This window comes from Diabrotica virgifera, chromosome 5 (assembly GCF_917563875.1).
Source record: "Diabrotica virgifera virgifera chromosome 5, PGI_DIABVI_V3a".
Classification (NCBI taxonomy): Eukaryota; Metazoa; Arthropoda; class Insecta; order Coleoptera; family Chrysomelidae; genus Diabrotica; species Diabrotica virgifera.
In genome coordinates this window covers 5,331,583-5,344,802 of record NC_065447.1, presented here as the reverse complement: position 1 = coordinate 5,344,802, position 13,220 = coordinate 5,331,583, and the positions used below count along the sequence as shown (strand labels likewise).

At 34.7% G+C, this 13,220-nt stretch overlaps 1 protein-coding gene across 1 annotated transcript in view; it reads left to right on the top strand.

Moving 5' to 3' along the window:
• The window catches only part of LOC114342869 (neurogenic locus Notch protein), a 490,390-nt gene that overhangs the window by 204,996 nt on the left and 272,174 nt on the right, over positions 1-13,220 (top strand). The window contains exon 3 of the mRNA XM_028293768.2: positions 1,214-1,488. Coding sequence (XP_028149569.1) covers positions 1,214-1,488 — 275 coding nt within the window. The remainder of the gene's footprint in view (positions 1-1,213; positions 1,489-13,220) is intronic.

Here is a 13,220-nt window from a genome sequence, read left to right as displayed (position 1 = left end):
TAAAAGAAACGAATAAAAAATCCACTTTTATCCATGGACACATTTTTATGAATACAATCCATTCAACAGACTTTCTCTGTCGAGCGATACCATTAGTCGGTTTTAAGCATTCACTAAGTATGAGATGCCATTAAAGCTTTTTCGTATATGTACTCAGGAGTTACCATTCGTCTTTTAGATAAGGAATGGGTTGGTTAATGTTAATGATCAGAGGTCATTACATATGAAGTTGTCCGCGGTGATATGGACCACAGAATAAATGTTCCTCTGGACGGTTTTAGTAAAAATTTAAAGATTATCAAAGAAATATGAGAATCTTTATCTTGATTAATTCAGGTGCTATCGAAATGGTTGGTAAAATATACGCAGACCACATATGAAGTTTTATTACACGATTTGTGGTTATAAGTTGCTGTTATTCGCTGGTTTTTCTAATTTAAAAGCAATGATAGTTGATGCTGAACACTTCTTGGTCTGTCCATATTCGACAAGTCCGAAATATATAAAACAAAATCATTTTTGCCTATAGCAGAAGGACTGTAAATATCCTACCCATTCTAATCAAAGAGATTTTATATTTTCTCATTTAGTTCTTCAATTTCGACATTTGTTTTCATTCTTCCTTTTCCCTCTCTTGTTACATTGTAGCCCACTATCGTTCTCATTATTTTTCTTTTAAATTTCAGAAGTCTATCTTCCACTTTCTGGTTAATAGTCTGCCAAGAGGCAGACAAAAGACTGTCTTCTCTTGACTTTTGTTTATAATCGAACAAAAGAAACTCGTTGATGGTTAACAGTGCAAGTACTGTGGTTGGTTTTTCCTTTTTCAAGATAATTGATGAAGAGGATAACTTGCATATCATAAAATACGGAAGCAAAACATTGCAAGCTGTTATCTGCGTTTTTGATATCTTTGAGTGACTTTCATGCTTCACTTCATGCAAGTGAAGCATGGAAGTTCACCATGGGTGTTCCATATTGACTCAAAAACTCAGTGATGTTTTAGCTAAAACAGTTGCAAACAACATTCTGAAAAGTTGAGGCTGTTGATTATGACCATACACAGAACACTTATTTCTCATTAAGAACCATTTACAGAAAATGCTATTAATACATTGCTTTTTGATGTTTTTAAACACTATCGCACCATTTGCAAATTGCTCACTTTAAAATAATACATTCTATCATATACTAATTTTGATTTTTGTTTCAGTTGCACCTCAAAATACGTCGGAGAATACTGCCAATACCCGAATCCGTGCCACCCGTCGCAAGGCCCCCGTTGTCAAAATGGCGGCTCGTGTCAGGTTCGCGTGTCACCGGGTGAAGCGCCGAGCTTCACCTGTCAGTGTCCGCTCGGGTTTAGTGCTTCGCTGTGCGAGATCAGAATAGCGAATTCATGCGATCAGAAACCGTGTTTGAACGGGGGCACGTGTTCGCTGCGGTCCTTGGAGTCGTACCAGTGCGCTTGCGCGCCGGGCTATACAGGTAAGGAACACTTATTTCATTACGTTAGTATTTCCGTGTATGGTTACCTTTACACGTACAAATTATTTATATAAAATTTCAAAATCATCCATAATACTGACCCGATTTGGTACCAATTGACTTCTTGTTATTCCCGTCTAACAGAAATTAATTGATTACAATTTTAATTTTAGGAGTAGGAATCAGTTGGTGTATATGTTACGGGCAATAACGTAACTCCGGCCAATAGGGAGTTTTTGTTGCTACGTAACGTACGCATCTCCGTATACGTAAAGCAACTAACGTGTCGTAGAGGATGAATGTTAAAATAGGTAGTTTTTGTAACTGCCTTAACGTAACGTAAAGCAAATCGTAAAGTCATTTTTAAATTCCGTTGACATTAAAAAAAATAAAACAATGTTCACACAATATACAATTAATATACAAATGTAAAAAAATATAAATGAATGGTGAAATTGTATGGTTTTAATTGCTTCTATTTAAATATAAAAATATTATTTTTCCTTAGGTTAAAATTTTTTTATTTTTGTTTATACCTACTTTTTAGTTGTAAATTATTGTATACCTACATCAGAATTGCAGTAGGTATAATGCAAATAGTGTGGTAATATTTATTTGAAAATTTTACTGAAACTAGGTCATTTGTTTATCTAGTTATTAATTGTGGTGATCACTGTATTTCTTCAATTAATACAAGATTTTGTTTGTTTTGCTTTATTAATAGACAACTTAAAAACAATAAAATTTTAAATCTATTATGAAGTTCCAATTTCCAATTACAAACACAGAATAATTTTACTCAAATAGACTAAACCAATAACCAATATAACCTTAAAATGTTTAGAAACGAGTAGTACGCTGATGAAATGTTCATTTGGTAGGTAATCGGGCAAGATCCTCGTGTGCATTCGGTGACTTTCGGCTCGATAGGGATGCGTATGAACCTAACGTACCAGCCCGTAATCGACCGAGTTCAACCATTAATGCGCAAGCGTATATGTCAAAAAGATGCGTTACGTTTACGTATTTGTGTGCACAAAAACTCCGTAATAACGTTAATAACCGGTCAATATCGACAATGGCATCATGAATTAGTCATTGTCGACAATGGCCGGATATTAACGTTATTGTCCATAGAAACTGGACATTGATGATAATTTTAAATTCTTGATAACATTTCCATCATTGTCCGGTCAATGTCAACAATGCCCGTTGTTAATTATTGGTCAATGTTGAAATTTAGACTAAAAGATAGGTTATGTTTATTATTTGATTCATTTCTGTGCTCGTGCTGAAATTACTCGTAGTAGTGTTACAAAATGCCATGATTCACTATCTTGTCCAAATAAAAATGATTAGCCTTCAAAAGCTATCTTATATACTTATAAAAAAAATAATAGGACATCATACATAATTTTATTTATTTATCAACATTGGCCATTTGCTTTTGGCCACTGTCGTTATTGACCAGTTATTGATGAAAACTCTAATTTTAGGTTATTTTTTTACAACATTGGCCAATAGCTAATGTTATTGTCGTTAATGGCCGGGAATTGTCGCTAATAACCAGGTGAAATTGACATTCACGACAATGTCCGGTCTTTAACGACAATGGTCAATTTACATCATTGTCCGTAACATATATTTAGTTTATCTGTTTTTAGTATTCCTTCTTCTATCTGTATTTCTTTGCTTATTGGCCATAATCTAGAGCCTTTTCTTTTTATAGTTACTTTCAGGTAATGGTAAATCTTTAATCTTGCATGGTAACTGTTCACTTAAGTTGTGCTCACTACGGAGAGCAATGGATTGTATCCTCGCTCCGACCCTTGCTCCCTGGTATTTATATTCGTTATATTCGTGAATTCTCGCATTTAAAATAATGTATTTATTTACATAGCGATCGATAATATAGTTTCGAGAGAGTGGAAGAAGATAGTAGAGAAGGCAAAAAAACATCACAACCTATGAACGATGACCTAAAGGAAACTGCGGACTAATCCACCTCGTGAAATGGATTAAAAGAGCTCATAGTATTTGAGCGACCTATACTCTAACAAGAGTGAACGGCCCATATACCTATGACCTATATACACACCGGCCAAATTAGCCGAACACCTTGGGCCATGTTTGATGTCTCGAATTTTCTAAACCAGTTGTCCGATTTGAGTGATTCTTTTAATATGTTATAGCCATATTATTTAAGAATATCGTTGAAATAATATTGTTGCTAGACAGGTAAATATCATTTTATACCGGGTGTATCAATCATACTTTGATTTTTTCTTAAAGTTTGGAACACCCATTTGGAAAATTAAAACTCGATTGTAGAGTTAGGCTTTCTTAACATTTTCCTTTTCGATTCATTTAATTATGTGGGATAATAAAAAAGTTATATGCCATGCGTCAACAACTATCCATGTTTTTCATTAATAAATCCTCATAGTAATAGTAGGGGAGGAAAGTATGCTAAATTTGCAGTTACTTGAGCGTTATGGGGACCTATTGGATTGTGAAGAGTATGTGCTAAAACCAGAAAAAGGTTAAGTTAAGTTTTCCATATAGTGGGGGACTTTTCATTTTTTAATTTAATTTTCCATTTGAAACAATCGTTTTTTTCCCATTATAGCGCCATCTATCCATAATTGGAAAAAATGTTGTGAATAAAAGTTGCTTGTTTTTACGTCAAGCATCCAAATCTGCAGTAAAAATTGGGGCTCCTATTTAAGATTTTAAATTAAATCCTCCACCCCCACCTACGTGGGGGCTCGTGTTTGGTGCCATTCGATAGATTTTTTAAAAATATTGAATACGTGTATTTTGCAGTTTTTCGATCTGATGTTCATTTTTCGTCGAAAGTATTATAAAATTAGTAAAAAAACATGCAAAAATAAATACTGAAATTACATACTTGATTCAAAGTTCAGCTGAAATCCACGGGTGGTCGTCATTGTGACATCGCTTACGTCCCTTAGTAATTTATTTATTTAATACAACTATTGACTTACTTTAGGCTTGTTTATTAAACTAAGCAGATAATGATGGTAGGAGAGCCCAAGCGGGGATTTTTGCAGTTACTCGAGCGCGTCAGATTATCACATGGGGAGAAACCTTTACCCTGTAAGTGTAAATGTACTTATACCATATATATATTGGTTCTTAACACCGGAGAATTCATTAAGGGGGGCCCGAAAAAAAAATCAATCTATTCTTAGAAAAACTCGAAATCGTCAGATTAAGATAAGGTAAGTTAAGTACATGCAAAATAGTGTATATTTAAAAAATCTGACGATTTGAGCGGGGCGAAAGAAAATGGGTGAGTCACAAAGTTTCACAAAAAAAAGCGAATATTTCGCGAAATAAACGTCAGATTGAAAAACAAAAAAATACGTGTTTAATATTTTTCAAAAATCTATCGAATAATACTAAACACGTCACCCGACGGAGAGGGGTGGGGGTAAATTAAAAATTTTAAATACGATATTTCTCGAAATGAACATCAGATCGTAAAACTGCAAAATACACGTATTCAATATTTTTCAAAAATCTATCGAATGGCACCAAACACGACCCCCGCGGAGCTGGGGTGGGGGGTTACTTTAAAATATTAAATAGGAGCCCCCAATTTTTATTGCAGATTTGGATTCTTGACGTAAAAATAAGCAACTTTTGTTCACAACATTTTTTCCAATTATGGATAGATGGCGCTATAATCGGAAAAAAACGATTGCTGGAAATGGAAAATTAAATTAAACAATGGAGAGTTCCACACTTTAGGGAAAACTTATCTTAACTTTTTTTGATTTTAGCACCCACTCTTCACAATCCAATAGGTCCCCATAACGCTCGAGTAACTGCAAATTTAGCATACTTTCCTCCCCTATTATGAGGATTTATTGATGAAACACATGGCTAGTTGTTAAAGCCCATAACTTTATTATTTTCCAACATAAGTTAATGAATCAAAAAAGAAAATGTTTTTGAAAATATTTGATATATGCTATAATATTCCACAGGGTGTTCCGAACTTTAAGAAAAAAACACAGTATGATTTTTACACCCGGTATAAAATGACATTTACCTCTTTAGCAACAATATTATTACACCGATATTCTTAAATAATAAGACACACTAAAAGAATCACTCAAATCGGGCAACAGGTTTAGGAAATTAGAGACATCAAATATGTCCAATTTTTAAGGTGTTCGGCTAATTTTGCCGGTGTGTATATCTTCCGTACCTGTACTGGAAGTGATTTTCCCGTTTGTTTGCTCCTCGTATACGCATTTAAATAGGATTCATAATTTAAATGTGATTTCCTCGATTAATTTCAAGCCATATAAAGACGAAACCGTTAAGTAAACACATCTAGATAACGAAAATTATAAATTTCGTCGGTGTTTACCATAAAAATGTTGCCCGAAGATTCGAGACTTGAGACGGGCACTATTTGAATATGAATGCCGGTCCATTAACCATGGGGAATAAATGCGCCCATTTCGAATGCATCTCATTCGTCTTGTGGAGTGAAGATTCGCGTTAAAGTCCACAGATATTATAACCGGTCGCAAATTATGTAAATTTTTTCGGGCCTTCAATTTGTTTTCCGTCAAAGTGACATTGTTTTACGGGGGTATTTTGAATGAGAGACGAAACTCGTTTTTTGGAGCATGTATTAAAGAAGATCGGTCAAGTTTTTAATGTAACTCAGCTAATTTAGCGTTTGGACAACTGTTTGATATTACAGATTGGGACTGTTCTATAAATTTTATTATACACGTGGGCCAATTAAAATTATGGACAGGGAGATTAGGCTTGGAATTGGAAATGATACTGGGCCCAGAGCACGCAAAATACAATTATATTTTGCTGACGTCACAAAATAGAATTTCCTAATGAAAGAATCGACGGTTGCTAGGCAACATGACGTCACTAAGATAGAATTCTATTTTGCGTGCTCCCACTGCTGAATATTATCTGTTGTAATTAGCAAATTAGACATCGTTTCAAAATTATTGATAACTGATTTACTGCAACTGACAATATCCCTCACGTAATCGGAGAGAGTACACCAGAAGGGCTTTGCATTAATAGATTCCAACCTGGGACCACTTTGTTCAATTTTTCAGTTCAATTCGACATGAAGTTATCGTGAATCCGTTAAAAACCTTGAAAACTCTTACATGAACTATTTAATCCGCGAGTGAAACCGGCACATGTGTTTAATCAAAACTCGAACAGTGACCAGTGACTATACAGGGCTTGGTAAGATTTTTATAAACTTTATTGTCTGTTTATCATAACCCTTTTTTAATTCCACTTGAACCACCAACATAAATCATACAGTCCACAAACTCTAGTGACGAAACTTAGCCAAACATTAAAAGACAGTTTAAAACGTTGCACAAATTGGACCTCGTTTGGGGGAAGCACGATATGTATGTATGTGGAATGAAGGCACCACCACCAATATTATACAGGGTGTCCCGAAAAGATCGGTCATAAATTATACCACAGATTCTGGGGTCAAAAATTGGTTGATTGAACCTCACTTACCTACATACAATAGTGCACACAAAAAAACTTACAGCCCTTTGAAGTTACAAAATGAAAATCGATTTTTTTTCATATATCGAAAACTCGTAGAGATTTTTTATTGAAAATGGACATGTGGAATTTTTATGGCAGCAATATCTTAAAAAAATTAAAGTGAAATTTGTGCACCCCATAAAAATTTTATGGGGTGTTTGTTCCATTAAACCCACCCAAACTTTTGTGTACGTTCCAATTAAATTATTATTGTGGCAACATTAGTTAAACACAATGTTTTTAAAACTTTTTTGCCTCCTAGTACTTTTTTGATAAGTCACCACATATTTGTATGATTATAGACACCTGTTAATAATCTGAAAATTTATTTATAACTTACATTTTTAGGTATATGTTCCTTTGAAAAAGAAGCCACATCTCAATAAAAGGTGACTTATCAAAAAGGGACTACATATTTATTTATTAAGGTCAACAGGCCTTGAAGACCTAGGGCTGAAAGATTTAATTTTTTCTTACAATAATTATTATTACATATAATATTTATAACACTATATCCTATACTATTATGTTATACAATATTACATTCATTCATATAAAACACTTACAATATTCCTTAATTATAGCCTTTCCATCCATTTCTTGACCACTTCCTTCCATTGTTTTCTGTCCAAAGCTTTTTCTTTCCAGTTCACAATATTACTTTTTTGTAAGTCTTCATATACGCTGACATACAAAAAAAGACTAAGAGGCAAATACGTTTTAAAAACACTGTGTTTAACTAATGGTACCACAATAATAGTTTAATTGGAACGTACACAAACATTTGGGGGGGGGGGGGTTTAAAGAGGAACAAAACCCCCATAAAATTTTTATGTTAATATATTAAAAAAGAAGGCTCATCTCGATAAAAACTGGCTTATCGAAAAAATACTAAGAGGCAAAAAAGTTTTAAAAACGTTGTTTTTAACTAATGGTACCACAATAATGAATTAATTGGAAGGTACACAAATGTTTGGGGGGGTTTAAGGGAACAAAACCCCCATAAAATTTTATGTTGTGGACAATTACTATATTTTTGTTTTAAGATGTTCCTGCCATAAGAATGATACATGTCCATTTTCAATAAAAAATCTCTAATAGTTTTCGATATATTGAAAAAAATCGATTTTCATTTTGTAACTTCAAAGGGCTGTAACTTTTTTTATGCGCACATTTGTACTTTAGGTTCAACCCATGGTACAAAGGCGTCTTTGTACCATGGGTTCAACCGAACTATTTTTGACCCCAGAATGTGTGGTATAATTTATAACCAATCATTTCGGGGCACCCTGTATATCTGGATAAAATGTGGATTAATGAAGTATATTTTACAAGAAAAGTATTTTGGACTACAATTTTTGGCTACTAAAGGCCGTCGTTTGATTATCACTCATATTGGAGGAGATTTGGTGATCAAGATTTGTAAGAATTGGTTTCAAACTCTACGAAAGACCATTATGAAGATTATTTAGATCAAATGATACATTTCTCAGCGATCAAGTCCACCAGAGTGGACAGTTACCAAGCAAGAGCTCTAGATTGGCCAATAAGCAGAGAAACAAAGATAGAAGAAGGAATACGAAAAATAGTTAAAATAAATATGCATTTCTGCTTCCTAAAGCCTCCAAAATTCTACTCGCAATTTGTTTTGGTTAGACAGGATAAAAAAAAGTCATTGGTACCAAATCAGGTCAGTATTATGGATGGCCAAGGTGTTTCCAATTGTCGCGTTGTAATCTTCTGTTCTTCCCGTAATTTCTTCTGCTCTCGGTAATTTAGACATACTTTACGATAGTGATAGTCTTTAATGCGACGAAAATTCAGCTTATTCATATGATTTTTAGAGGTTCGTCAAAACTTCATTGTTTGAAACTCATATAAACACATGGTTAACTCCGACTCGGAAGAAACACCAGAAAATTTGTTTACACATTTAAACTATCCTTCTGCCAGTTGTAGAGTTCAGAAAGTAAAATTATAAAAAGAGAAACCTCAACGATTTCCTCTCAGTTTTTTTGTACATATAAAACTGACCCCAGGCTACTATTATAAAGCACAAAGTGAATATCAAATAAAGACCACAACTAGTTCGTGAACTAGACATTCTTTAATAATTTATCAGAAAGAATGAGATAAGCATCTAGATGACAATAGCAGTTTCGCTGCTTCACTTTCCAAGATCGTTTATCTACCAATATGTGGTATTAACAAAAATTATTGTATAGGAAAATAGATTTAGAAGAGATAAAGACCCATAGTTCAAAAGCGAACATTCGAATTGGCAGGAACGAATTCGCGGAAGAATCGTCACAGTCTAAGAGTATGTAAAAGAGTTCCGAGTATCGACATCAGACTGTGCGTTGGCGCATGTACCTCCACCACAATATGTTGGATTCGAGAAATATGTTCAGGTTTAGACGAGATAGTTCATTCTACAATTATTATTACAGTTGTTGGCCTAAAGGATTCACGACGTATAATTATGGTATCGCGCAATATTTTAGATATATTTCTTCGACAAAAGCCTTATGGGTTTATAGAAAATTCATTTTGCACGTTTCTACAAATAGAAAAAGTGTTCTTAGTCATATACCAGAAGGTTATTGTGACAGCAATTTAAGGCAATTCGTAGTATGTATTTATAAAAACGGTTCATTATATGCAACAAGTGTTAATAAGAGGATAAGTTTAGGATGAACAACAGGGTTTCGTACTGGAAGATCGTGTACAGATGCAATATTCGTCATAAAGCAAACTTCTGAGAAATCACTAGAGTTGAGTATAAACTTAAACCTATGTCTGTTTGACTCGAAGAAAGCATTGTGACAGAATAAGACTCGAAAGGTGTAATCCATCTTCTGTATAATAAAGAAGTTCCCCTATGTATCATAAAAACTATTGAAAATATATGCCACACAACGAAATGGAAGTCTGAATAGTTGGACAACTTATAGAACCTACAGACATAGTCAGCGGAGTAAGACAGGCTACTCATTGAGCCATACGCTCTTTAATTTAATCATGGATGGAATTATCAAAAGCGTCAACAAAGGAAGAGGATACAGAATGGGACACAAAGAAGTAAAAATACTCTGTTACGTAGACGACGTAATACTAATATCCCAATATGAAGATAGTCTGCAAAGATTACTCCACAGTTTTAACATAAGCGCAAAAGAATAATTTAATAAGGCAGTTTCATCTCAGAAAACTAAAACAATTTATTTTTTAAGTACATCACAGAATATATTTATATTTATGCATTATACAATGCATCACAAACAGATGTCCAATTTTTTTATATATTCGATTGACCCTTCGGTTGCCATTACAAAGTCTATAGGGTCGCCTGTGTATGCTCTGCGTGGGCAGTCCTGAACAATGTGTCTGATCGTCTGTATTGCAGCGCCGCAGTCACAAGAAGGCGAGGGAAGTTTACCCTATCTGTAGAGGGAGTCGGCGCATCTTTCACAATTTGTTCGAATTCGATTAAGGGCTGCCCAAATCTTCCGGGGACGTTCAAATTCGCCAGTTTTTTCTATGGTGTCGTCCGGTAGACTATGGTAATGCGGCTCTGTCTTACTTTCCCAATCTTCTCTCCATCGGGTATTTAAGTCAAAGTTGGATTGCTGCAGCGCTTGAGCAGATTGTAGAGGGGGTAACCTGGATCGGAGACGGTTTCCAAGAATATCTGGGATGTCGTTGTGGACTAGAAGCTGGCGGCTGTCATTATTTTGTTATATTCTTTAACCAATGCATGTTCGCGGCGTAGGTTGGGTGGTGCTATATTACTAAGGGTAGGTAGCCACATTGTAGGGGTAGGCTTAAATTGTGCCTGTTATCATACGCATAGCACGGTTTAGTTGAGTGTTGACCAGGTGGGTATGCCTGCTATTTAGCCACACTGGTGCACAGTATTCTGCCACCGGATATATCAGGCCAAGAGCAGATGATCTTAAAGTTGATGCTGTGGACCCCCATATAGTGCCGCAGAGTTTCTGTATTATATTGTTGCGTGTTTTCAATTTTGCTGCTGTTTTCGTCAGGTGTTCTCTGAATGTGAACGTTCTGTCTAGAGTAACCCCAAGGTATTTCGGGTATTTGTTGTGTTTCAACAGCTTGTTATTAAAATACACTCGCAATTCTCTGTTTGCCAGCTTGTTGAGATGACAAGCTGATACTTCAGTTTTTGTAGTACTTGGTTGTAGTCTCCATTTCTTAAGGTATTCGCTGAGGATGGATAGGTCATTTTTGTGAGAGTAATTTCTGTAGTTTCTAAAGATTGGTGGCTTGTTGCAAGGGTCCAGTCGTCAGCATATCCAAACTTCCCAGATTCGTTTCAGGCATGTCAGCAATATAGAGGCTGAAAAGTAAAGGGGCAAGAACAGAACCCTGTGGAAGGCTATTGTTAAGTTTCATCTGTCTACTCGTCTCCCTTCCTATTATAACCTGGATCGCTCTGTTTGTCAGCATGTTGTCAATGAGGTTAATTATCTTTCTGCAGGGGATAATACGGGCCAGTTTATATATTAATCCTGTCTCCAAACAGTATCATATGCTGCTGTTAGATCTATGAATACTGTTGCTGTCTTTTGTTTCTTTTGAAAACTAGCTTCTATAAAAGTTGTTAATGACAGCACTTGGTCCGTACAGCTTCGATGAGGGCGGAAGCCAGCTTGTTAAATGGGGACATTTTTTAGTATCCTGTGACTAATTCTGTTGAGGAGAAGCTTTTCTAATAGTTTATATACGATGCTGAGTAGAGCTATGGGGCGGTAGTTTTCTGGCTTATCGTTTGATTTGCCCGGTTTTAGAATTGCAATTATCTTTGTTCGCTTAAGTGAGAAAGGAATGTTACCTTACTAAAACAATAGTAAGCAGTAAAGAACCAATCAGATATAAAATGGAAATTGGTGGCATAAGTATTGAACAAGTAATGGAAATAAAATACCTTGGAATTACACTGTCCAGCTACGGAGACCTGGACAAAGAAGTGAGAAATCAACTACAAAAAGCAAATGGACTGGCAGGATGTCTTCATAACACTATAAACCGACATATTAACACTGAGATGAAGTTAAAAATTGATAAAGCCAATGGAAGACCAATAATGAGACATGCATCAGAAACAAGATCCGATAATAAATATAGCCACAACACAGATACTGCTAAAAACGGCAGAAATGGGGAAACGGAAGTATTACAGGAAATTCGCTGAGAGATCGAAAGAGAGATGAAAACATTAGAAGAAAACGTAACGTACAGTATTAGTGCAGTCACTGAAGGTGAATATGAGCTATTACCTCCGATTTCGTTGAACCTCCATCGATTTGCACGAAAATTGGTGAATGGTTAGAGGATATCTCAAGGAACAAAGGTGACATGGTGCCAACTTGCGCTTTTACCCTGGGGGTGGATGCCACCCCTCCTCGGGGGTGAAAATGATTTTATAAAAAATAACCCCACAATTCGATAGAGCGACAAATTATAAGCAAAATTTGTTATATAAAGTTATTAAAATAAATCGAGACTTTTTGAGTTATTAAAGATCAAAGATTTTAATTTTTCGTGAGAAAAATGCATGTTTTTAACCGATTTTTCATAAATAACTCAAAAACTATAAGTTTTTACAAAAAAGTTATTATTTTCAAAATTGAGGCTAATAAAAAATCAAATAAATTCCTTACTAGAAAAACCTTTCAATGTTAACTGAAAGTGAGTTATAGGTAATTGAATGTATATTTCTTTCGTCGAGTATCCAAATCTAAGTATTCAAGCTTAAATACCGGGAAAATGATGCATTTTATAACATAAACTTATTAAACATTTGTCAAAGCTCATTGAAATGTCTATCAAATAAGTGCTCGAACAAGTTGATAGCATTAAAGTTTATGCACCAAAAATGTTTCAAAATGTATCTTTTAAAAAATTTTCTAAAAAATGTTCTTGTTTTTTTGTAGATAACTCCGTTAAATTTTAAAGTAGCAAGTTCATCTAATAACTGGTTAAAATTTTATTCCAAGAGCTATTAAAAAACGTCAAAATAGTCATTTATACCTCTTACTTTTTTAAAAATAAAAGGTTAAATGGCCCCGGTTACATGGTTCTCGCAGCAAAATTGAAATTTTAAACGTTTCATCTCG